We start from the raw sequence: 26,118 nt of genomic DNA on the forward strand, positions 1-26,118 counted from the left end.
ACAGAGTTACAACAGACTTGAAGCATAATTTCAAACCTTTCCTAAACTTCCAGAGTATTTTCTGTTGCTTGTTGAAGGTCATCTTCTGTACACAATCGACACCAAAGCATGTGCTGGACTGTCTGTTCTTCTCCACAGTCACACCGAGTATCATTTGGATCAGTGTATCCCCATTTTGACAGGTTAGCTTTTGATCTTCTAACTCCAGATCTCCGTCTATTCCGGGACTTCCAAGTTGTCCATTCCCTGTCATAGCCTGGAGGTAAAGCTTCAACAACTCTTTTCTAACCAGGGGGAAGGTAGGTCGTAGCCCTCCATAGTTGTAACCTGGTTTTCTCAGCAATGGTTCCAAGTTACTTTGATGTCCTGAGGAAACTCTTCCTTGACTTCAGTTGTTGCGGATGCGGTTCATGCCCATACAGAGGATGGGTAATTTCCTGTTCCACTGCCTTTCTTTCCTTGTTCGCAGCTATCTCACTTCGAACCGGTGGTGGTACTATTCTTGCTAGGTGGTAAAGCCATTTGACTGAAGTGCATTTCAAGCAACCTGCTATAATTGTGCAGATTTCATTGAGAGCTACGTCCACCTATTTGGCATGAGTTGAATTACACCAAACAGGACAGGCATACTCTGCCACAGAATAGCATAGTGCCATTGCAGATGTTCAAATTGTTTCAGGTTGACTACCCCACTGTGATCTGGTCAGTTTCCATAGGAGATTGTTCCTGGCGGAGACTTTCAACTTGCATTTCATGCAGTGCTTTTTGAAAGTGAGAGATCTATCAAGTGTCACTCCTAGGAATTTTGGAGTCTCGTAGTGTCCAGTTCAAACCCCAACCATACTATTTTCAACTTGTGAGTGGTTCCTTGTTTCTCAAATGAAAAGCACACACTTTGGTCTTTGAAGGGTATGGTTTAAGCTGGTTTGTGTTTTAGTATCTGGATAGATCTTCAAGGGCATTCATGAGGCTGTTCTCTACTGATTCAAAATCTGTGCACTGGGTGGCTAGAGCGAGGTCGTCAGCATATAAGAAGCTCCTGGTATTTGGGGCTATAGGTTAGTCGTTTGCGTATGTATTAAACAGAATTGGAGCCAAAACACTTCCTTGCAGGAGGCCATTCTTCTGTAGTCTCCATCGACTACACTGTCCTTGAAAGTCGGCGAAGAACCTGCAATTCTGCAGAAAGGAGGTGATCAGTCTGGTTAGACCTAAATCTTTGGTCACATTGTAGACCTTGACTAGCAGTAGCTAGTGTTTGACCGTATCATATGCCGCTGATAAGTCGACAAATGCCAGTCCTATCACCTTCCGAGCTTCAGAGCCATCTTCTATAAACTGTGAAAGTTAGCAATTATCCAGTACAGCTTTTACCTGGATGAAGTCCAGATTGCTGAGGTGTAAGTGAAGGGTCAATTGCAGTTGATAGGTGATTCAAAATCAGTCTTTCCAGCAATTTGTAAAGATGACAAAGTAGTGCAACTGGTCTAAAATTCTTTGGATCATTTCCTTCTTTGCCAGGTTTCAGTAAAGCAATCATTCGACTCTTCCACCATATCTCATATCTTTGGAATCTGGTTTCTGCTTACACAGTTATCAAAGAAAAGGAGAATCCATTTCTTTGTATTTAAGCCGAAGTGTTTGATTTGCTCGGTTCGTATATCATCCAAGCCAGCTGATTTGCCGTTTTGACGTTGTTTGATAGCCTTCTGTGGTTCTTCCATGGTGAATGATGATGTAAGGTCATTACTCTCCTCTTGCTCTTCTCTGTGCAATTTCGGTTTTTGTGATTTGTGTGTTGGCTTCTCGTTCATCAGTAACTGATATTCTCTTTGATTGGCAGTGATATTATGATGTGTAATGGTCTTAGTCGGATCATTGTTTAGGCATCTCAGAAGTCGCCAAGCTTTATGGCTCTCTCTTTTCAGATCCAAGTTTTCTTTAGTTTTTATCCACTTATCCCTTTTTGTATCCCTTATAGAGGAAATAAGCTTGTTCCTTATTTCCACAGTTGCTTCACTGAAAGGGTTTTCTTCAGATAGGTAGCTGTATTCCACTCATAGGGTGACTTGGTCTGAAGTAAGCCCGGGGATATAAGATGATCAACAGCCGTGAGTAATAGACATTCTCGAACATCTCTTTACAGCTGCTGTGAAGGTGTCATACCATTTGAGTATTGGTTCTGTATAAGATACTTCAATGTTATGCAATTCCACAAATCTTGACCAATCAGCCTTCTTAAAATTAAACCTTCTCCGGAAAGATACCTTCTGAGGTATTATAACAACAAATAATTGCCACATTATTGGTCCATGCTGTGAGTTGGGTATTGGGGAGCAGACAGGTTTTACACATTGTTGGCTGATGCTCGTGCCACCAAAAATTAGGTCAGGATTGTAAGCTCCCCTCCACTTGCCACTGTTAAATGATCCAGGCAGCTTTGCATCATGGATTAAAGTCAGGTGACTTGCTTCTGCCCACACTTGTACTGCTGTCCCATTCTCATCTTCATGATCATAGCCCCAAATGGTACTAGGACTGTTGAAATTGCTAATCACAATCTGCACATGTTTATGTAGAAAATTGGGTGGTTTGTTAACAGTGAATTCAGCACCAGGTGGTTTATAAAGTGATGTAATGGTGCAATTAACTGTTTCTAGAGTAAGAATTTCAATGTTGTTTTCCTCCGTGAATGCTGTGGATAGGATCCGGATATCTGGATGAACAAAGATAGCACTTCCATATTTATCATGTGGTCTTTCGATGGCGAGACACATTGTGTCTAGTTTTGGTTTATGCATGTCAACGTTTCTATGTGTCTCTTGTATGCACTGCAGTAGCCACCAGAAAGATCGCGGGAGGCGCACATCGGCACGGCGCGTCACGGACGGTAGTTGCCGCAAGTAGAGTCCCGTCCACCAGAGGGCACGCGAGAATTCAGACGCGACCTCTGCCGGCATAACAACAACAACAACTCCGGCAGCACGGGCCGTGCCCAGTCAGTTAACATCGGGCATGCATAGGACACAGTCCCGGTCTACGCTAAGTGAAGTGAAGTGCGACGTAAACGTGAACAGTGTTACTACATAATTGGCGATGAGTAGGGTCGTTCTCTCGCGTGTTGCGTCGTTGTTCCGGCTTCGCAGCTTCTCCACGGCATGGAGGATTTAGTGCGGGTTTTGGTTGCGCAGCTGACGGAGCTCATGGCCACCATGAAACAAGTGCTTCTAGCGTTGCTCTCCACGCCGTCTGCTCCAGCGCCGTTCCCCCCTCCCTTTCCCCCGTATGACGAGACGGTGGAGGATTGGGACGCATATGAACATCGCCTTCGACAGCATTGCCAGGCGTTTCATGTTGCTGATGCGGAGGTATGTCGTGCTCTCTCCTTGTCTTGGATATCTCCCTCGCTGTATCAAGTTTTGCGGCAGCTAGCTCCGTTGCAGGAACCCTCGTCCTTGTCTTTTGACGCATTGTGTTCATTGCTGTCTTCTTATTATCACCACCGCACGCATGTTGTGGCGGCTAGGGTCGAGTTCTATCAATGCAAGAAACAGCCCCATCAGTCTTACCGGGCGTGGGCCGCTACTCTGCAGGGTCTTAGTCGCAAGTGTCATTTTGTCACGGAGCAGTCGCAAGAGTCGTATGCCCACGTTATGGTACGCGACGTCATTGTTCGTTCGGCCCCTGATAGGCAGGTCCGGCAATGGGCCCTGCAGTTAGAAGACCCTTCCCTTGAGGAAGTCCTGTCCATTGCCCAATCGTATGAAGTCTCTCACGCCGCAGGTCAACAGCTGGAAGCGTGGTGCGACATCGCGGCGGTTCAGGGCGGCGCGTCCGCGTCCACTGCGTCCGGGGTGGACGACGTGCGAGCGGTACAATCCGGCCGTTACGGCTGCTCCCGCACGGCGCGTAAACAGCATTCCGGCCACCGGCCCCTGTTGCCGTCCTGTGCGTCGTGCTTTATACATCATGATCGGTCAGAGTGCCCCCAGCATTGGGCCGTTTGTCGCAAATGTAATAAAAAAGGTCTCATTGCTAAAGTTTGCCGCTCAGCCTCAACAGAATCGAAGGACGCAGGTACAGAGGACATGGACGTTGACATTCAGGAAGTTTCATCGGGCCAGGCTCCCGACGCATTGGCACGCAAACTCTTTATCGAGGTGTCGGTTCGGTAGCGCCGGTTACAACTGCAAGTAGATACCGGCGCGGCAGTTTCGTTGTTGAATGCACACACTTATTCTGACCTTGGATCGCCCCCGTTGGCGCCAGTTTACTGGCGTCTACACGGTTATGGTAAACAGTTCATTCCCCTACTGGGTCAATTCACTACCGACATTACTTACAAATCAGTCACTCGGCCTATTACTTTTATTGTTGTCAGTGATCCGAGCTCCGCTAACCTTTTTGGCCTGGATGCCTTTCAAGCTTTCGGTTTTTCTATCGCTGACACCGTACAGTTGATCTCCGAAGACGTTCCCTATCAATCATTGGAATCTTTGATCTCAGACTTTCCAGGTATTTTTGAGGAGGGCCTGGGGCGTGTTTCAGATTTTGCAGCTCACTTAACGTTGAAGGCGTCGGCTCGCCCGCGTTTTCTACACACAAGGCAGATTCCCTTGGCTCTCCGCCCTCAGGTAAAGGAAGAGCTAGACCGGCTGACAGCCCTAGGAGTCGTTCTTCCCATTTCTTCTAGTGAGTGGGCTTCGCCCCTCGTTATTATAAGGAAGCCCTCGGGAAAATTACGTCTTTGTGGCGATTTCAAGGCCACCATTAATTCCCAACTGGTGGTGGACACCTGTCCTTTGCCTCGTGCTGATGAATTGTTCTCCGCCATGGCGGGAGGCCAATATTTTTCGAAAATCGATCTTTCGGAAGCTTATCGTCAGATACCACTTGATGAGGACTCCAAACGGCTGGCGGTCGTCAACACCCAGTTTGGCCTTTACCAATACCAGCGGTTGGCCTTCGGAATATCCATTGCCTCGGCGATATTCCAGCGTTATCTTGAGCATGTCACGTCGACAATACCTCATTGTATTAATTACCTGGGTGACATAATTGTCACAGGCCGCAGCACGAAGGAACACTTGCACAACCTTCGCACCCTCTTTCTCAAATTCAGGTCTGTGGGCTTGCGTTGCAACCTGCATAAGTCCAACTTCTTCCAACCGTCCATTGAGTATGTGGGCTACACCATCTCTTGGCACGGCATCCAGCCACTAGGAAGTTTGGTCCAAGGTATCGTCGACCTTCCTCGGCCCGCTTCACTGAAAGAGTTACAAGCTGTTTTAGGCAAGATAGCCTATTACCACCGGTTCATTCCCAGGGCTTCCACCATACTGCCTTCTGCGCAAGGGTGTTCCTTTTGATTGGTCGCCTGCATGCGAGCGAGCGTTCACCTCGTTGAAAGGCCTCCTCACGTCAGCGCCTTGTTTGGCTACTTTTGATCCACATAAGCCGTTGGTCCTGGCTACAGATGTTTCGCAGTATGGGGTGTCGGCGGTCCTGGCCCATCGCAATGCAGATGGTTCCGAGCAACCACTGGCGTTTGCATCTAAAACTCTTAGTCCCGCACAGGCCCATTACTCCCAGGTGGAAAAAGAGGCTTTGGCCATTGTCTACACTGTTACCAAGTTTCACCCTTTCTTGTATGGCACGAAGTTTCAGTTAATCACTGACCATAAGGCGTTAAAATCGTTATTTGGCCCCGCCTCTCAGATTCTGGATAGGGCGGCCCACAGACTACAGTGCTGGGCCTTGTTCCTCTCTAAGTACCATTATGACATCCATTTTCGCCCTACCGGACAGCATGCCAACGCCGACGCTCTTTCCTGTCTTCCGGTGGGCCCGGATCCTACGTTCAATCGAGAGGAGATTGTGTTTTCATTTGGATGTGCCGTCCCGCCAAGCGGTTGATGGCTTCCCGATCACTAGTTCTCGAGTCGCCAGGGAAACAACAGCTGACCCGGTTCTCCGGCAAGTAGTTCGCCTCATTCAGCAGGGGTGGTCATCCCCCCATCCGGGCCGGGCCTCGGACCCTCTTCGTAATTATTTTATTCTACGAGACCGCCTCTCGGTCTTGGAAGGAGTTCTCCTTCTGGCTGCCAATGATACAGCTCCTCGCGTGGTTGTTCCTGCAAGTTTACGAAGGGAGGTCCTCATGTTATTACATGCGGGGCACTGGGGTGTTTCCCGTACTAAAACCTTGGGTCGCAGACATGCGTACTGGCCTGGTATTGACAGAGAAATTGAGCACTTGGTGGCCGCCTGTTCCCAGTGTGCGAGCCAACAGGCATCTCCCAGGGCAGCGTTCTCTTCATGGCCGCCGGCAACCCAACCATGGGAACGTGTTCACATCGATTTTGCGGGCCCGTTTCTCAATGGCTTTTGTCTCATTGTCATTGATGCTTATTCCCGATTCCCATATGTGGTTCACTGCTCCTCAACCACTTCAGAAGTTGCAATCCAGGCACTAGCAAAAATCTTTTCTGTGGAAGGTCTGCCAATCACCCTGGTCTCGGACAATGGACCGCAGTTTATTTCGCAGACCTTCCAGGATTTTTGTAGGCGCTTCGGTATTCGGCACGTTTGCTCTCCCCCCTTCCATCCACAGTCGAATGGGGAAGCCAAGCGCATGGTGCGCACATTTAAGATGCAGATGAAAAAGTATGTGCACAAATTTCCTGTGGAAGAAGCATTGACGTTTTTCCTGACGGCATACCGCACCACACCAATGGGAGAATGCAGCCCCGCAGAGCTCCTCCATGGGCGTCAACCTAGGACTCTGCTGCACCTCCTCCGGCCTGGTCCTCGCCAGTCTTTGCAAAACGGAGTACCTGGCTTTCCACTGGGTATGTCGGTCTGGGCCCGTGGGTTTGGTCGCAATCCACGTTGGATACCGGCAGTGGTCCTGCGCCGAAATGGCTGCCGGCTCTATACCTTGCAGGCGGGGGACCGGGTGGTACGTCGTCACCAAAATCAGCTATGTCCACGTTTGGGCACCCACCCTCCGACCTCTCGGACACCGGCTTCCCCATTGCTGGTACCTGTGTTGGTTTTGCAGGGGACGTTACCGCCTCTCCCCGCCGTGACTCTGCTGCAGTGCGATGGTTCTCAGCCTTGGCAGCCTCCAGTAGCTCCAGCACTGGCATCGCCATCGTTCGAGATGCCCCAGCAAGAGCCGGCCCCCCTCGCAGGCCCAGTTTCTCAGGAGGCTGGTTCACCTGTGGTTGTCCCTTCCCCATCGTCCCTGCCACTGGGTCTTGCCCCTCCCGAGGAGGAACAGGATCCGGAGTTCGACAGCTTGTCGCCCCATTCTGTCCCGGGCTCCGGTGGTGGGACGACGGGGGGCCTCTTCGTGTGGGTCACTTCCAGCCGTATTCGAAGGTTCCGGCTCGAGGGTTGGCAGATCCCCTCGACTCCGGCCTTCCAATGGACGTGGAGGTCATTGCTACTGCACGATGCTCCACCTTCCGACGCAGTGGATCACAGTGGCTTCACCCCCCGAAGATGGAGGAGTGCAGTAGCCACCAGAAAGATCGCGGGAGGCGCACATCGGCACGGCGCATCACGGACGGTAGTTGCCGCAAGTAGAGTCCCGTCCACCAGAGGGCACACGAGAATTCAGACGCGACCTCTGCCGGCATAACAACAACAACAACAACAACATCTCCGGCAGCACGGGCCGTGCCCAGTCAGTTAACATCGGGCATGCATAGGACACAGTCCCAGTCTACGCTAAGTGAAGTGCGACGTAAACGTGAACAGTGTTACTACATGCACAGTATGTGACACAAGTGCTGATTGCATAGCTCTCGTAGCAGTTCTTCTTTGGCTGGTGTTATGCCTCCTATGTTAATAGATATAATCATTAACTGTGGCCCTGAAAAGGGCTCAGGTGTATATGTGTTTCTGGTGTGAAAGGATCAGCCATCAGATTATTTTGAATCATATTTTGACTTTGCCCAGGGTACGCCCGATTGCTTGTATCATTCTGATTGTAGATCATAGCAATCTTCTCGGAGGCTCCTTTCATGTACCCCACCGCATATGTGACACACGCATACACGATATTTGAGTAGACATAAGGTAAAGTGAGTTATTTAGCTCAGGAAGTTAATGCCAAAGACAGTGTGGACTCGTAACTCTCTAATTGTATTCTATGAAGATTTAAGCTTGCATAGAAGCAGTATGCTAGTCTCACAGAAACATTGAAAATTCATTTCAAAATACTTGAAGCAAAATTCAATCAGTCAAATTCATTTTTGTATAGGATGAAAAATCTCATCATGTGTTTTTAACAATATTACAATAACATTAAAAAACACAGTCTATACCAATAATTATAATTAAATTGTGATAGCAGCTGAGGGCCAACTAGGCAAAAGAACAGACTACAGTAAATTAGTTTACACGATACTGAATAATTTACAAAAGAAAATACAAGCTTTTTGTTTTTTTAATAAGGGGGGGGGGGGGGGATGGTGAACAGGAGTGGCTAGAAAAATAATGCAAAGTTGTAGAACCATACATGGCTTTGGATAACATAGATGCTCCATATAGGACAAGTAAAGAAACCTTTGGAGAAAAGAAAGACGGCTGTATGAATATCAAGAGCTCAAACAGCAGGCCAGTACTAAGCAAAGAAAAGAAGACAGAGAGATGGAAATTTCCTCCATGTAGAGGAAAGAACTTTGAAGAGAGTACTGTGGAAACAGAAGAAGATGAAATTGGAGTTGTGATACTACAAGGAGAGTTTTATAGAGTACTGAAAGACCAATGTTGAAAGAATGCACCTGGAGTAGACAACATCCTTGAAAGAACCAACCAGTCAAAACAATTCTCCTGGTGTCTCAGATGTATGAGACAGGTGAAATAGCCTCAGACTGCAAGCAGAGTGTAATAGTCCCAGTTCCAAAGAAATCACATGCTGAAGGGTGTGAATATTACTGAATTATCAGTTTAATGGTTGCAAAACTGTAACATGAATTATGTGCAGAACTACAATTGGAGCATTTGTAGATTTAGAGAAAGCTTTTGACAATGTTGACACTCCTCGAAATTCTGAAGATAGCCAGGATAAAAATAGAGAGAATGAAATACTGTCTACAAGTTGTAAAAACTAAACTCTGCCTGATCAAGTCATGAAAGCCCAAAGGTACCGACTGTACAAGCTGTACAGAAAGCAAACTGCAGTTATTAGTTACAAGACATGAAAGGAAGCCAGTAGTAGAGACTGGAGTGAGACAGGTTTGTAGTCTATCCCTCCAGGTTCATCTGTTCTTTGAAGAAGCTGCAAAGGAAGCCAAGGATAAATTAGGAAAGGGAGTTAAAGTGTAAGGGTAAGAAATAAAAAACATTAAGGTTTGCCAATTATATTGTAATTGTGCCAGAGACAGCAGTTTAACAGATTGGGCAGTTTCATGAAAAGAGGTTATAAGATGAACAGCGATGGAAGTAAAGCAAGTGTAATTAATTAAGTCTGGCGATACTGGGGAATTAAATTAGGAAATTAGACACTAAAAGTAGTAGACGAGTTTTGCTATTTGAACTGCAAGATAGATAATGGCCGAAGTAGAGAGGATATAAAATACAGACTTGCAGAAGCAAGAATAGAATTTCTGAAATAGAGGAATCTGTTAACATCTATGTAAATTTAAGAGTTCAGAAATCTTCTATGAAAGTACTTGTGACTGTAGATGGATATGACAGTGAAACATAGGCAATTAACAGTACAGACAAGAAGGGAGCAGAAGTTTTGAAATGTGGTGCTACATAATAAAACCAATAAATAGATTAGTAGATCGTATAACTATTGACAAGGTACTGAATCAAATTGGAGAGAAGAGAAATTAAGCATAACTTGACCAAAAGAAGGGATCAGTTGATAGAACAAGTTTTGAGGCATTAAGGAATAGTTAATTTAGTAATGGAGGGGGGGGGGGGGGGGGGGGGTTGTGCAAATTGTAGATGGAGACGAAAGCTTGACTAAAGTAAGGGGCTTCAAATAAATGTATGTTGGAAGTAGTTATGCAGATACGAAAAGACTTGCACTGATAGACTATCAAGAAGAGTTGCATCAAACCAGTCTTTGGAGAATAAACAACAGCAACAATTATAAATGTGATTGGTGCAGTAGAGTTAAGTTTATGATCCATGTGCAACTTTAAAAGTTGTATATTGATGAAAGCCTTATCATGGCGGAGAGTTGCAAAAACTGCTTCCAGAGGAGTTTCTAGTGTCAGTTCACATAAATAATAAGGAAGAAAGAGAGTAAGAAGATACGTGAATAGGGGACACAGAAAGAAGAAAAACCTTTTATGACAAAAATAAGATTGTAGTGATCAAATATGCAAATTTAGTCCTCAGTGACCAGCATAGTGTTAATATCACTGTGTTACATCCACCATCCCAGGTACTCTTTCTTTACTGCTCTATTATCCTATGGCCTTGTTGATTAGTTGATTTCCTGTTCTGCTTTGACTGCCTCTTCAACAATCGAGTTGGTTGAGATGCCCAAGAGTCTTGGCACCTTCATACTTCATACCATGTCCTGTATCTAGACAATAATCAACAATATCAGATTTTTCTGGCTGCTGTAGTGTTTCTTGGAGTAATATTTGTCGTATCTGTCTACAACCATGTGACAGGTCTGGTTGGTGTATTGTTTCCCACACCAAGGAAAAAAATCTTATGATTCCTTGCCTCTTTTAAGTGCAGGAATCATATTTTTAAGGGTGACTCGGCTGCACACACCAGAAAGTGTGTACGCAGTGTGTCTCTCTAACAAGGAGCTCTTGATGTCAGCTGAGATGATGTAACTGTCACTTTTGCTCCAAGCACCTGCATGTTTATGCAGCCTACCAAATGAATTGGCTCTCTACAGTGGTACCAGCCCCTGAAAATGAACAGCTTCCAGTAGGAATATTTATGGTTTCCACAGTAACTTCTGATATTATGCATGAGGCAGTGATCTTATTAGTAACTATCTTATTACAAAAACCTAAACAAAACATCTTGTTTTAAAAAGAAATTATGTTTTCATTTAATGTGAGAATACATACATGGTGACAAGAGTAGAATAGTTTTTCTTATTAACAGAGTTAAAGGTAATAACTAGATCTGGTATTAGTATGTAGTCAAAGTTGTAGCATTGTGGTTTCGCTTCATTTCTTACAAAGAGAGCTATTTAAAGTTGCTAGTTTTTGCTATATATGGTAGACAGGGAATTCTGTTATTGTAGTGTAACATATACAATTTCATTCTGTCTGTCTTTGCAAAATAATAATTCTTCCATTTTCTGGACCAAACCTATTTTGTCTCATTTGTCGAAGCAGCAATGGGTTTTATTATATACGAGCACTGTTCAATAAAGAATGATCATAATTTTTTTGACAACATACCATTACTCATCCTCTTAATTTTCATGATCCTTCTCAAAGTATTCTCCCATGAATGCAATGCACTTGTCACAGCGTTTCTGCCAGTCTTCAAATACATGCTGGAAATCATTTTTTGAGAGATCCTTCAGAATCGCCTCCGCAGCCTTCACCACTGCTTCTGATGATTGATAACGCCTCCCAAGAAGGCGTTTCTTCATGTTAGGGAATAGAAAAAAGTCACATGGGGCCAAATCCAGACTATAGGGAGGGTGAGAGATGCACTTCACGTTGATTTTTGCAAGATATTCAGCAACGACATTGACAATATGTGGCCGCACATTATCGTGATGCAGCATCCAGCCTGCTTCCTGGAAATGCGGTCTTTTGTGCCTGATATGGACTTGCAATGTTTTCTGTAATATTGTTCAGTTACTGATGTCTGTGTAGGTACAACATGCTGATAAACCATTCCATGAATATCAAAGAATGAGATGACCATAACTTTCCCAGCAGAAGCAATCACTTTTGCTTTTTTGGGGGGTTGATGATGAAGGAGATTTCCACACTGACCTTCGCTGTTTACTCTCAGGATCAAAATGATGTAGCCAGGTTTCTTCAGCAGTGATTACATTTGGAAGAAACTCTGGATCTTCCTCTAACATCAATTTTAACTGCATGCAGACCTGCTCGCGAATGTCCATTTGTTCGGGAATCAGCAGTCTTGTAATCCATTGCGTGCAAACACGTGTCATGTAATTTTTCTGTCACCAACATGTGGGTGGCACCCAATGAAATGTTAAGTATTTCAAAAAGTGATCTTAAGGTAATTCATCAATACTCTCTCACAACGACAGCAGCAGTGTTGATGTTTTCTTCTGTAAGAGCAGTAACTGGGGCACTGGGTCCACCTTCCTTTGAAATCAATCGTCTCCCCTCTTTAAACATTTTAAATCACCTTCGAGCTGTGCTGTAGGGAAGAACAGACTCTCCTTAGACCTCCTGTAACATTGTATAGGCCTCAGCTGAAGATTTGTTGAGAGGAAAGCAGAATTTCAAAGCCGCATATTGTTCCTCGAATTTTACTTCCATTGCAGCGGTAGGCAATACTGAACATGTCTGAACTTGCCTGCCTCTCACAGGCGGGAACCAGGAGTCTCAACAATGAAACTACTAATGCGTGTTTGTTGCACATTAAGCTAACAGAATATCATAAGATTAAATTTTAGCATGTGAAATTATGACCATAAAAAATTATGATCATTCTTTATTGAGCAGCCCTTGTACAACAAAAAAGGGCCACTGATGGCTGCCCAGACTTGCAAAAGCTTGCTTTCTCAAGAAAAGTAAGAATAAGTTGTTTTTTCCAAAAACAGTCAATACCAAGTCCTAAATTATTTATACCAATATGTGCAATTTTAGAACTTCACAAACCAGATTGTAATTTTTTTGAGAATGCCGTTTCATAATGCCTTGTGAAATGTGGTTGATCACTTTCCTTTTGCTGTGTTGTTGATGTGCACATTTTTTGCATTATGCTGCACTATTCATACCTTAACAGTGTAGAACGGACTGTAGTATTATCTTCTTTGCATGTTCGTTAATATTTGTAGTGTTGTTTTCAGTAATATTATCAACAGTAGTTTTATTTTGTAATTGTCAGTATGACCCTATGTTCAAGTAGAGGTAAGTATACTACCTTCATTCACTTATCTTTCATCTTATGTTTCACAAGAACTAAGTTGGAACTTACAGTTAAGCCTCTACAGACAAATTGTAGTCACATCATGAAACAGGTAACCGGTTTTGTATATCTGCTCATAGAAGTGTTGTATACGTGTCATTTTTTATGTACACAGTAAAAGTGAATTAGGTTTTAAATCGAGTACTTGTTAAAAGCCTATCCCTTGTCTCACAATACCATTACAAGAATTTTCTTTTCCAATTTGAGCTTGTACTCTATTTCCGATGGCCCCATTCTGGAGTGACATCAAACCTTATGTTCATTCCTTTTTCCTTGTTCTGCTTCCCCTCTTAATGCTAGCATCTAGCTTATAGTTTTGATGGTATACAGTATGTTCTAATAATCCTACGAAAATTTCAGCAAGTGTCCCATGGGAGGATGCAAGGCACCACCGTCACTGGCAGCGAGTCCTTTCTCAGGTGGCAGGCCTGCACTTGTCAACACTGAGCTTCCCACTCCCATCATCAGGCACTGTGCTAGGTGGTACTATGGAGCTACATGGCAGCAACATCTCACTCGCCTGCTTTCACGGGATAAACTTCAAGTCAAAGTCATGGGCACTGTTCTCCCTCAAAGAACCCTGCATCTCTTTTGCCACTGAGGCTCAGGAAGTACCTTCAACAGATGGTAAGAATTAAGACTTTAAAATTACATTAACTTAAAGTAATAAAATACCTATTATCACAAAAGGTGGAACTACAACATTATAACTCTCTCTCTCTCTCTCTCTCTCTCTCTCTCTCTCTCTCTCTCTCTCTCTCTTTCTCCTTTTTTTCAAATCAGAAGTGCTTTACACATCTGAAATGATGCTGATCGGCGGCAAATCTCTAATCAGAAACATCAAGATACAAGAAAGGAAAAGTCTGAGGAAAATCTTAGGAACAAGTTACGTAAGTGGAATTTGGATGAAGAAGAAAGCAATGGGGGGGAAAATCACAGATATAATCTATAAATAGCAGTTACATCTTTATTTCACTTACATGGAATGACTAACAACATGTTCACTGAGAATGTTCTGAACTTAGATTCATTGATGAAGGACTGCAACAATTGACTAACAGAAATTCATGCATACCAGAAGCAAATTAGCAAATGTAAAGAAAATGTTTGGCATAGAATAAAATACAAAACCATAACTAACAATCACAAGTTTTTTGAGCCTCCTTGACACACGATGGAGAGAATAATTGCGCACGCACGGAGAGAGGGGGGGGGGGGGGATGGGAATACCTACACAGAATTTATTATGATGAGATTTCAGTGTGTGTGTGGGGGGGGGGGGGTTTGTAGCAAAACTTTTTTTTTTTTCTTCTCCCCAAAAATTACGAGCTGTCCATTTGGTCATTGACATGTCTGTTTGCTGTATTCAAATATGTGTGCGTGTTGTGGTGTAACATATGTTTACAACAGTGAGGTGTAAGGAAGGGGCCTCCAGAATACTTACCTATTTGTCCTGCACAAGTACCACATGTTTTGACTCTGGCATTCCATATTGGAAGTTTTAACTCTTGAATTCCTTTGTTGTAACATCGTTTACACCCATTTATTTGTTGTTTTCATTTCTGTAAGATATCTGCGCAGCATCTCACCTGCACTTGCTATTCATCACATACTTGTGATGGTAATATATTCTTACCTCTCAACTCGTATTCTGTACTCAGTGTATAGTATGACAGTCACCAAGATTACAAAAAGGGAACAGATACATCAATGTCTGGACAGAAAGTTCATAATTTTGTGAAGAAAAATTACAGGACATGAGGGAGATTTGAACACGGATCTCATGCTGTGCAGTGTAACTCCATGACCACACGACGACAACAAAACCGTGATTATTGCACGTTGCTCGATGTTGCACATTTTGAGCTTGGACCATTCTCAGTTTCAATTTTGCTTCTTTTTTCACCGTTCCAGAACTCTTCTTCCTGTTTTCATAATTGATTTGTGTTCAGTTTTGACGGGCTGCGCTTTGAACCATTTTACCACTAAATCTGAGGAGGGTGCATTGGGAAGTTTCCCTTGTAAGGTATCAGGTGTCAACCCATGCTACAATGGCCATATTAGTACATAGTGTAGCCTCCATAGACATTGACTCTGTCATCCAGATGATTGTGCAGATGGCGAATACTGTCCCCCAATATGTTATGCTGTGCCTGCTCAACCTATTCACATAGTTCCGTAAGAGTTGTTGGTTAACATGTCACCTGAATTACTTCTCATCCCACCATATCTCACACAAGCTCGATTGGAGTCAGGTCTGGAGATCATGCTGGCCAGGGAAGTCATTACACATCTTGCAGAGCACATTGAGTTTCACAGGTAGTATGTGGGTGAGCATTATCCTGTTGGAACAACACGTCACCTTCCTCTTGCCAGAACAGCTAAGGAACGGGTCTAGCAACATTCTGCACATACTTAGCGTTGATTAGCATCTCCTCTTTATCCACCAAAAGGCGTACAAAAGTTGTAGCTTATCGCATCATGAACCACGGCGCTTGAAGTGGGGCCAGTGTTTGTTGGACAAATGCATCTACAAGACAACGCTCACCAGGTCTGTGTCGTATGCACAACCAACCATCACTTGTGTGCAGGCAGAATTTGGTTTGATCGTTGAAGGCCACGGTGTACATTTCCATCTTCCAAGTGATTCTCTGTCAGCACCAGTCGAGCCGTTCATGTTGACGCTATGGCGTGATTGGAAGATGGGCTAGAGGTGTACTTGCCTGTAGTCCCACTGCTAACTGCCAGTTCACGACAGTTGGTGTTAATACATCTGGGCTCAGAAGCCCTCTTACCTGTGCTGTGGCAGTTGTATGATCTGCCACTGCTGCCTTCACAATTCGGCGATCCTGGTGGGCATCTGTGCTGCATGGATATCCAGCACCTCTTCTACGGGTGTGAGAATGTTCATGTGACCACCGAGACCAGCATTGTTCCACAACTGATGCAGCACATCCAACTTGTGTGGCAATTCCCCGAAAGGACTACCCCACCACTCAAACATCCACAATTTGACCCCTTTCCGATTGGTTCAGTTGGCTGTAGGAAGCAGAAGTGCATCTCCACGATGTGATTGCCTGCTTGCTTCAATTTGCTCCACACCATGTCTTTTGGCTGTGAGCATTTCTATTAATGGGTAGACAAAGAGGGGTCTCTGGCAACTATGCCACTATGCTGTCGGACAACATTGAAACCATTGGCAGTACTTCTACTGTCCCACAGGTGGTGTATGCCATCATCAAACCAAAATCAACATCACCTTCCGGGTGCATCAATTTTTTTTTCCTGCAGTGTAGATTTGGGCATATAAATATCAAGTGTGATATCACATTGAATCATGGTTTTCTCTCTCTCTCTCTCTCTGTCTGTGTGTGTGTGTGTGTGTGTGTGTGTGTGTGTGTGAGAGAGAGAGAGAGGGGGGGGGGGGGGGGGGGGAAGAGAGAGAGAGACCGCACTTGCCGGCTAACGAGTTTTGTCATCTTCTGATTTTCTTGTTGTACAGCGTGTTACAAAAAGGTACGGCCAAACTTTCAGGAAACATTCCTCACACACAAATAAAGAAAAGATGTTATGTGTACATGTGTTCGGAAATGCTTAATTTCCATGTTAGAGCTCATTTTAGTTTCGTCAGTATCTACTGTACTTCCTCGATTCTGATGATCAAATTGTAAATTTTCACAATCAACATGTGTGGGCTGACGAGAATCCGCATGCAATTGTCCAATCACGTCATCAACACAGATTTTCTGTGAACGTTTGGGCAGGCATTGTTGGTGATGTCTTGATTGGGCCCCATGTTCTTCCACCTACACTCAATGAAGCACGTTATCATGATTTCATACGGGATACTCTACCTGTGCTGCTAGAACATGTGCCTTTACAAGTATGACACAACATGTGGATCGTGCACAATGGAGCTCCTGAATATTTCAGTCGAAGTGTTCGTATGCTTCTCAACAACAGATTCGGTGACTGATGGATTGGTAGAGGCGGACCAATTCCGTGGCCTCCACGCTCTCCTGACCTCAACCCTCTTGACTTTCATTTATGGGGGCATTTGAAAGCTCTTGTCTACGCAACCCCGGTACTAAATGTAGAGACTCTTCGTGCTCGTATTGTGGACAGCTGTGATACAATACGCCATTCTCCAGGGCTGCATCAGCGCATCAGGGATTCCACGCGACGGAGGGTGGATGCATGTATCCTCGCTAACTGAGAACATTTTTCACATTTCCTGTAACAAAGTGTTTGAAGTCACGCTGGTACATTTTGTTGCTGTGTGTTTCCATTCCATGATTAATGTGATTTGAAGAGAAGTAATAAAATGAGCTCTAACATGGAAAGGAAGCGTTTCCGGACACATGTTCTCATAACATATTTTCTTTCTTTGTGTGTGAGGAATGTTTCCTGAAAGTTTCGCCGTACCTTTTTGTAACACCCTGTATTATACATACAGTATTATGTAGCCGCAGATATCAATTATCACTTAACTATGTACTGGTATTTTTGTATTCTCTGCAGGTAGTGAACACCAACGTTTGGATGTCCACGTTGTACAAACACTAACATTCAGTTTAGGCATGACAACTGAGCAACCTCACGCCCAACATCTCAGCATGGCAACAATATGCCGCGTCAGTCGCAATGTACTGTTTCCTCCCCAGTTTCGAACACTTCAGGAATGGTTTCATTATGCATTTGCATGCAGTGAAATTGATGGTAAGTGTATAACAACGTCATAAATATTATTAACCATATACAACCAGCACAAGTTAAACAAACTGATTTTTTAAAAATATTTTGAAACAATGTTACAAACAAAAATAATAAAGCTGTTACTCAGCAGGAAGTGAAGTAGATACATTTTTAAGCGATTTCTTTTCTCCTATGAAGTGGATTGACCAGCTACCTCTGAAGGAACCTGTAAATAAATGTGGACTGTATACTTTAATACAGTTTGTCTTTTTTTTCCGCTTGGTGCTCCACAAACATATTTTGAAAAAATATGACTTTCAGTTGCATGATGACCAAGGCTGCCCCATACAATAATTTATTTTATTGTTGAACCAGTGTTGAGCTAATGCTCATGATTGATGGCCCTGTTTACAATAGAGAAGCATACATTGAAATAATTACTAATCAGTGTAATCTGTTATTAGTGTAAATTTATTGTATAACAGCAATGAAAATTCCTGGATGAAACAACACATAAAGTGGGGAAAGGCTGGAACACAGCCTATGCCCTTAGAGTAGTTCCAAGGTTACTGTTGACCCAAACATCCCAATACTATGGATGCATCAGCAGTGTCATATGCCTTCAGTTTTTATTATTTGTTTTATTTTTTTTATTTGGTATGCGTATTTCATAGATCCGTACATGCGAGTGATTCGCCTGGATGTGGAACGTGTCAATACAATTGTACAAATACAATTAATGCTACAGAATAGTATATAGATATTAATAAGTATCACTTTTTCTCATTCACAAGCTATCATTTGACTATAGTATAGCAATTCTCAATATAACATTGTAACTATAACATTAACACTCTAACATTAACATAATATTGTATCATCCATCTAATAACTAAGAGACTAAATACATCTATTATTAAAGGAGGGCATTACTTCTGGAAAAGAATTCATCTAACGAGTACAGTGGATGGTCAAGCAGGTATTTTTTTAACATACCTTTGAACAGCGTTTCATTTTCTCTTGTACATTTAATATAATTAGGCAATGCATTAAAAGTCTTTATAGCAGCATACTTTACTCCCTTCTGTACAAATGTTAAATTTTTTAGTTCAACATGTAGATCATCTTTACCTCTAGTATTGTAGTTATGGTATGAACAATTTGTTTCATACTGAGCATAGTCTTTATTAACTACATTCATCAGAGAGTATATGTACTGACATGTTGTGGTCAGAATACCTAACTGTGTAAAAAGTTTTCTACATGAGGTTCGTGGAGGAACCCCACACATGATTCTGACTGCTCTCTTCTGAGCAGTTAAGATTTTTTTTGAGGCTGGTGAATTGCCCCAGAATATTATGCCGTAACTCATTAATGAGTGAAAGTACCCAAAGTAAGCTGATTTTAAAATGTTGATGTCCCCAAAATGAGGAATGATTCTTAGAGCAAAAGTTGTTGATGAAAGCCTTTTTAGAGTAAGGGACACATGCTGTTCCCAGTTGAGCCTACTGTCAATGTGAACCCCGAGGAATTTAGTGGAGTGCACCTGTTCTAGTTCCTGATTGTCATGAGTAATTATTATATTTTCTAGAGTTTTATTTTTTGTGTGGAACTGTATAAAATTAGTTTTTTTAATATTAACTGAAAGAGAATTAACTGAAAACCAAGCTGTAACTTCTCTGAGTATATTATTAACATCAGTCTCCAGATCAGCAGTAGACTTACCATCTACGACAATGCTTGTATCATCAGCAGACATTGTGAATTCACAATTTTTACTAATGGACAGGGGTAAATCATTAACATATATTAAAAACAGCAAGGGTCCAAGGACAGATCCCTGGGGAACTCCATGCTGAATTTTGCCCCATTCAGAATCCACTAGATTAGAAGATCCTTTGTTGCAGCCATTTAGAACCACCTCTTTTTTCCTGTCTTCAAGATATGATTTTAGCCATTTACCTATAGGCCCTTTGATTCCGTAATGATAGGCCTTCTCCAAGAGTATCTTGTGGTTTACACAATCAAAGGCCTTGGAAATATCGCAGAAGACACCAACTGGTGACTTCTTACTATTAATAGACTCCAAGACATCATTTGTGAGTGAATATATGGCACGCTCTGTGGAAACCCCTTTTTGAAATCCAAACTGTCTGTAGTTAATAATATTAAGTTTATCAAGATGTGCCACAATCCTGTTATACACTGCCTTTTCAAGGACCTTTGAAAATGTTGTTAAGAGAGAGACAGGACGATAATTTTTGACATCTGTAGCATCGCCAGACTTGAAAAGAGGTCTCACAATGGCATATTTCATTCTCTCTGGAACAACTCCCTCATAAAGAGACGTGTTACAAATGTGAGCAAGTACTACACTTACATCATTACTGCAGGCTTCCAACAGTTTACTAGAGATGTTATCTATACCTGAAGATCCTTTACTTTTCAATGAGTGAATTATTTTTTTTATTTCATTAACAGTTATGGGTGTTACATTTATATCATTAAAACATTGTGGGAGGTTAAGTTTCAGAATATCTGCAGCTTCCCTTAGGTCACCACAGCAACCTATTTGAGAGGTGACACTTAGAAAGTGGTTGTTAAATGTGTCTGCTATCTGTTTACTATCAGTTATTTCCAAATCGTTAATTTTTAGGACAGCAGTTTTTTCATTGTCAGATGGTGCAGTACCTGTTTCCCTCTTTATTACATTCCAAATCGTTCTAATTTTATTGTTTGAACAGTTAATTTCAGATTGTATGCACATACTTTTAGATTTTTTAATGACTTTAGTTAAGATTTTGCAGTATGTCCTATAATATTTCATCTGGAGGGGATTATTGGATTGTCTGAATATTATATACAGTTCTCTTTTTCTCTGGCATGATATTTTTATGCCCTTGGTGAGCCATGGTTTTTTGCTTGATTGCCTGTTCTGTAGTCTACAGACCTTTTTTGGAAAGGCATTTTCAAATATACCTGATAAATCATCAGTAAATAAATTATATTTTGTATTAACATCATTTGCAAGATAAACATGCCTCCAGGCAGTGTCCCAAATGCATAATTTGAATTTTTGTATATTTCCCTCATTCATGTTTCTAATGGTTTTCCACGGTGCACTAGCTTTGTCCTGATTTGTATTAAAGTTGTCAATTGTGAGTATTTGCCCATCATGATCAGAGAGACCACATATGACTTTTTCAACTTTGATGTGATTAGTTTTACTCATATCTACAAAGATATTGTCTATTAGAGTGCTGGAAGTGGCAGTAGTTCTTGTGGGAAAACTGACAGTGGAGACAAGGTTGTAGGTATGCATTAAATGTGCAAACTTTGTCTTCGAAGATGAGCTTTCTAGGAAATCTATATTAAAATCTCCAGTCACTATAATGTCCCTATTTTTTCTTGTGAGATACAATAGCACAGAATCTAATTGTTTCATGAATACTTTAAAATTACCAGATGGAGCCCTGTATACTGCTACGATTACCAGTTTCTTGTTAGCTTCTACTATTTCTGTGGCACATGCCTCAAAGTCTTTCTCTACACAATATTTCTCTACATCTATTGTATTAAAGGACAGGCTGTTTTTCACATAAATAACTGCCCCACCTTTGCACATATGCTTTCTACAAAATGAGGTAGCTAAAACGTAGTTTGGTATATTGAGCATTTCGATGCCAAAAGTGACATGTTGTTTTGTCAGACAGAGAATATGAGCACAATTTGCACCTGTTGGTTCATCAATATTTTGAGACAAAGTGGAGAGCCGTGAAATTTAATCAGAGGCATTGACACACAGTCTAATCATGAGGGACTACATGCACCACCACCTTGTCATCTCTTCATCTCCTTGCTGACTATATATTGATCCACCACGATTCAAACTGACTGACTGTTGAGGGCCATTAGATCAGTGGCATTAGTGACTTGAGCTAAGTGTTTGGTTCTTTGTGTTATATTAAGAAAAATGATGTTAAACAATGGAAACTCCAAGTAGGAATATTAACAATATAGGAAAAGACAGATTGCTACTTACTGTAAAGAAGCCATGTTGTGTTGCAGACAGGCACAATTAAAAGACACTCACAGTAGCTTTCGGCAACAGCCTTTGTCAGTAAAACACACACACACACACACACACACACACACACACACACACGCGCGCACACACGATTCAGAAAACTCACACAAACAAGCACACCTCATGCACATGTGACTGCCAACTTCAACATCTCGGGCCAGAATGCAACATCTCGTGTGATGCAAGCAGCAATCTGGAGACGGTGGGGGAGGGAAAGAGGAGAGATAATAGTGTTCAGATGGGAGAGAGACGAACACTGTGTGGTGGAGTGTGCAGGGACTAGATTGCCAACGGGAGGTTGTGGGGCAGGGAGGTGGGGAAAAAAGGAACAAAAAAGAGAGAAGCAGGGAAAGGCTTGCAGATGCATTGGCAGAGGGCTGCAAATAAACTGGGCGAGAGATGAGATTGGGGAGCGGATGAAAGGACAGAGGGGGTGGAAACTGTTGGGTGGAAGGTGTGGACACAGTATATTACCATAGGTTGAGGCCGGGATAATTATGGGAGCAGAGAATGTCTTGTAAGGATAACTCCCATCTGCGCAACTCATAGAAGCTGGTGGTGGAGGGAAGGATCCAGATGGCTTGGATAGTGAAGCAGCCATTGAAATCAAGTGTGTTGTGTACAGCTGCATGTTGAGCCACAAGTGGTCTACTTTGCTGTTGGCCACAGTTTGATGGTAGCCTTTCATCCTGTAGACAGCTGGTTGCAAGTCACACAAATATAAAAAGCTGTGCAATGTCTCAGCAGAGCTGGTAAAGGACATGGTTGCTTTCACAGGTGGCCCGGCCTCTCATGAGGCAAGATAAACCTATGATAGGACTAGAAAAGGAAGTGCTGTGTAAATGGATTGCGCAGGTTTTGCACCTGGGTCTTCCACAGAGATATGATCCTTGTGGCAAGTGGTTGGGATTGGGAGTGGCATAGTGATGGACTAGGATTTGTGGTAGTTGGGTGGGCGACAGAACACCGCTTTAGGAGTGGTGGGAAGCATCTCGGGCAGGACGAATGGCGACCATCAAACTGTGAGCAACAGCAAAGTAGACCACCTTGTGGCACATCCTACCCAAGGTACTTCCCACCCCTCCTAAAGTGGTGTTCCATCGCCCACCCAACCTCCACAACATCCTAATCCATCCCTATGCAACTCCCAATCCCAATCCCTTACCACAAGGATCATATACCTGAGGAAGACTCAGGTGCAAAACCTGCCCAATCCACGCACCCCATACTTCTTTTTCCAGTCCTGTCACAGGTTTATACTATCCCATTGGGGGCACCCCACCTGTGAAAGCAGCCATGTTATTTACCAGCTCTGCTGCACTCTGTACAGCTTTTTATGTTGGTGTGACTAACAACCAGCTGCCCACTAGGATGAATGGCCACTGTGAAACTGTGGCCAAGAGCAAAGTAGACCACCCAATGGCACAACATACAGCTGAACATAACGCACTTGATTTCAATGGCTGCTTCACTACCCGAGCCATCTGGATCCTTCCCTACACCACCAGCTTCTCTGAACTGTGTAGATTGGAGTTATACTTACAACACATTCTCCACTCACTCTCATAATTATCCTGGTCTCAACCTATAGTGACATACCATGTCGAGACCCTCTATCCAACAGTTTCCACCACCCCTGTCCTCTCAGCTCCTGCCCTGTTTATTTGCAGCCCTCTACCAACGCACCTGCATGCCTTTCACTGCTCCTCTCCTTTTTTGTTCCTTTTTTGCTCCACCTCCCTGCCCCACAACATCTCGATGTTGTGCCTGTTGGCAATCTAGTCCCTGCACACTCCACCAGACAGTGTTTGTCTCTCTCCCCACCCGTAGACTACTATTCCTTCCCTTTTTCTTCCCTCACCCTCTCCAGATTGCTTCTTGCATCCCACGTGATGTTGCCTTCCGGTCCGAGATGCTGGAGTTGGTGGTCATGTGTGCTTGTTTGTGTGAGTGAGGTGTCTCTCTTTTACTGACAATGGCTGTGGCCGAAAGCTGTTGTGAGTGTCTCGTAATTGTATCTGTCTGCAACTTCATGTGTCTTCTTTATGGTAGTAGCAATATGTCTTTTCCTACAGTGTTGAAAGGTGATGTTACTCATTGCCCATTCCAAGTAATTTTTCAAGATTGTCCTACATTATGAATCAAAGTGGCTCCATCAATATACTTGCATTAAGTTATTAAATATAGATACAGTTTTCCAAGGAGGAAGGGAAGTCTTTCAATAGGCAGCAGGAATATTTTGAAATTAGTAGGTTTCTTCTCTTATAAAGGAAGAAAACTGATAGGGAAACTTAAAGACAACAAAGAATGGAACAAATCAATTAAGTACAAAAATTAAGAGTGAGTCACCCAATGGACAGAAGAAAAGGATGCATTTCTTTTTACCGTTTATAGCTGCTAAATTGACACAATTTCTCTCTCTCTCTCTCTCTCTCTCTCTCTCTCTCTCCCTCACACACACACACACACACACACACACACACACACTCCCTCCTTTCTCCCTGTGTACCTTATCTTTGGCATTGGTTTAACCAATCAAAGAGCTTCTTTCATCAGGAAAAGGGGTTCTTCTAATGCTTGTTGTACTGTATCAGATGTAAGCAGACATGTATATCTGGTATGGTTGTGTGTTTAACTAGGTGCTTTAGGCCCATAAGTGTGTGCTCTGCAATTGCAGCAGACAGACAACTTGAACAAGGATCGATTCTGATTTTCACAATGTATATGATAGTTGTAAATGTGGATATAGTTTTCATTTATGGAGAAAATTGTTCACCTGTTAGAGGAGAGATGTGGTTGAAAACTGGAAGGCATCCTGATTGTCCGAGCCCAGTGTGAATATGCTAGAGGTATCAGCCAAAGGAGTGTTGTGTAAATACTACATTGCAGCACATTTCATCCTTTTCCCATTTTGCTCCACCAGAAGCTTCATGGCAATGACATTCACAATGAAGTATAGTTGTCCGAATAGTGCCTACGAAGGACGATCAGTGATACAGCGATTCAAAAACTGTGAGCAAATCGATCTTCACGATATGCACTACTGCTCAGTTAAAAATATGCAATAATTGAGAGAAGTGAATAAACAGTTCAATGCAGGCTTTTCAAGAATCACATTGTTGGTCCCTGTTTTATCAGTGTGACGCGAAATAGCCATGTAGCTCATGCAGCTCTCATTATGAATATTCTTCTCAGCGGGGACAAATTCGTACTGGCATTCCACAGGCTTCAATTATGATAACACCACTGTTCTTGCTGCACATAAATGACTTGCATCTTCTGCTGCTAAAACAAAAATAGTTCCCTTTGATGATGATGCAAGCATCATAATAAAGTCTAACAAACCTTTGCTGATGATGCAAGCAGCATAATGAAGTCTAGCAAAGCTGGAACAGCAGAAGGAGCAATAAATGAAATGCGGAGGCTTCCCCAAAAGTTTTCAGCAGCTCTTAAATAGGAAGTTTGACAACAGTGGGATTATCTTAGTTTCAAACAGCAGTTTTTCTAGACCTCAGAGCATGCATGCAGCAGTCCCCCTGCCACTCAAAATATTCGAGGACTGAGAAATAAAATTAATGAATTAACTATCTGCATAGATGAACTAGAGTCTTCAAACCCAGCTGACATAATCTGCCTCTCTGAACATCATGTGACCACTGGTATAGAACTTTTAAGTGTTACAGGGTTTAGGTTAGCATCTCACTATTGTAGATCAGAAATGGAGAAAGGAGGAGTTGCCACATTCATCAGGAACTGTCATAAATTTAAGAACATAGACATTCATAAATTTTGCCTAGAACAGCATATGGAAGCATGTGCAACAGAATTAGATTTTCACAAAAAATCTTTCATAATATTAAGTGTATATCGAGCACCTGCAGGTAACTTTAATCTGTTTGTAAACCACCTTGAAGCTGTACTGGCCCATTTAACAACCAAAAACAAAGAAATAGTGGTTGCTGGTGATTTCAATGTAGATTTCCTTAAAGACTCTCCCAATAAGAACCTATTTGAGTTAGTAACACTATCATTCAACTTAATTCCCACAGTAAAGTTCCCCACTAGGATAACCACTTGCTCACAAACAGCCATTGATAATATCTTTATAGAAAAGTCAAATGAACAAAATTATATTACAAAACCAATAGTCAATGGCCTCTCAGACCATGACATGCAGTTCCTTCTGTTAAATGTTAATACTGAACAGGATATAA

General features: G+C 42.8%; 1 protein-coding gene across 1 annotated transcript in view; it reads left to right on the forward strand.

Moving 5' to 3' along the window:
- The window catches only part of LOC124595233 (transmembrane protein KIAA1109), a 509,204-nt gene that overhangs the window by 459,146 nt on the left and 23,940 nt on the right, over positions 1-26,118 (forward strand). The window contains exons 80-81 of the mRNA XM_047133891.1: positions 13,483-13,749; positions 17,644-17,841. Of these exons, the coding sequence (XP_046989847.1) occupies positions 13,483-13,749; positions 17,644-17,841 (465 nt within the window). The remainder of the gene's footprint in view (positions 1-13,482; positions 13,750-17,643; positions 17,842-26,118) is intronic.

The sequence above is a fragment of the Schistocerca americana genome, chromosome 2, assembly GCF_021461395.2.
Source record: "Schistocerca americana isolate TAMUIC-IGC-003095 chromosome 2, iqSchAmer2.1, whole genome shotgun sequence".
Lineage (NCBI taxonomy): Eukaryota > Metazoa > Arthropoda > Insecta > Orthoptera > Acrididae > Schistocerca > Schistocerca americana.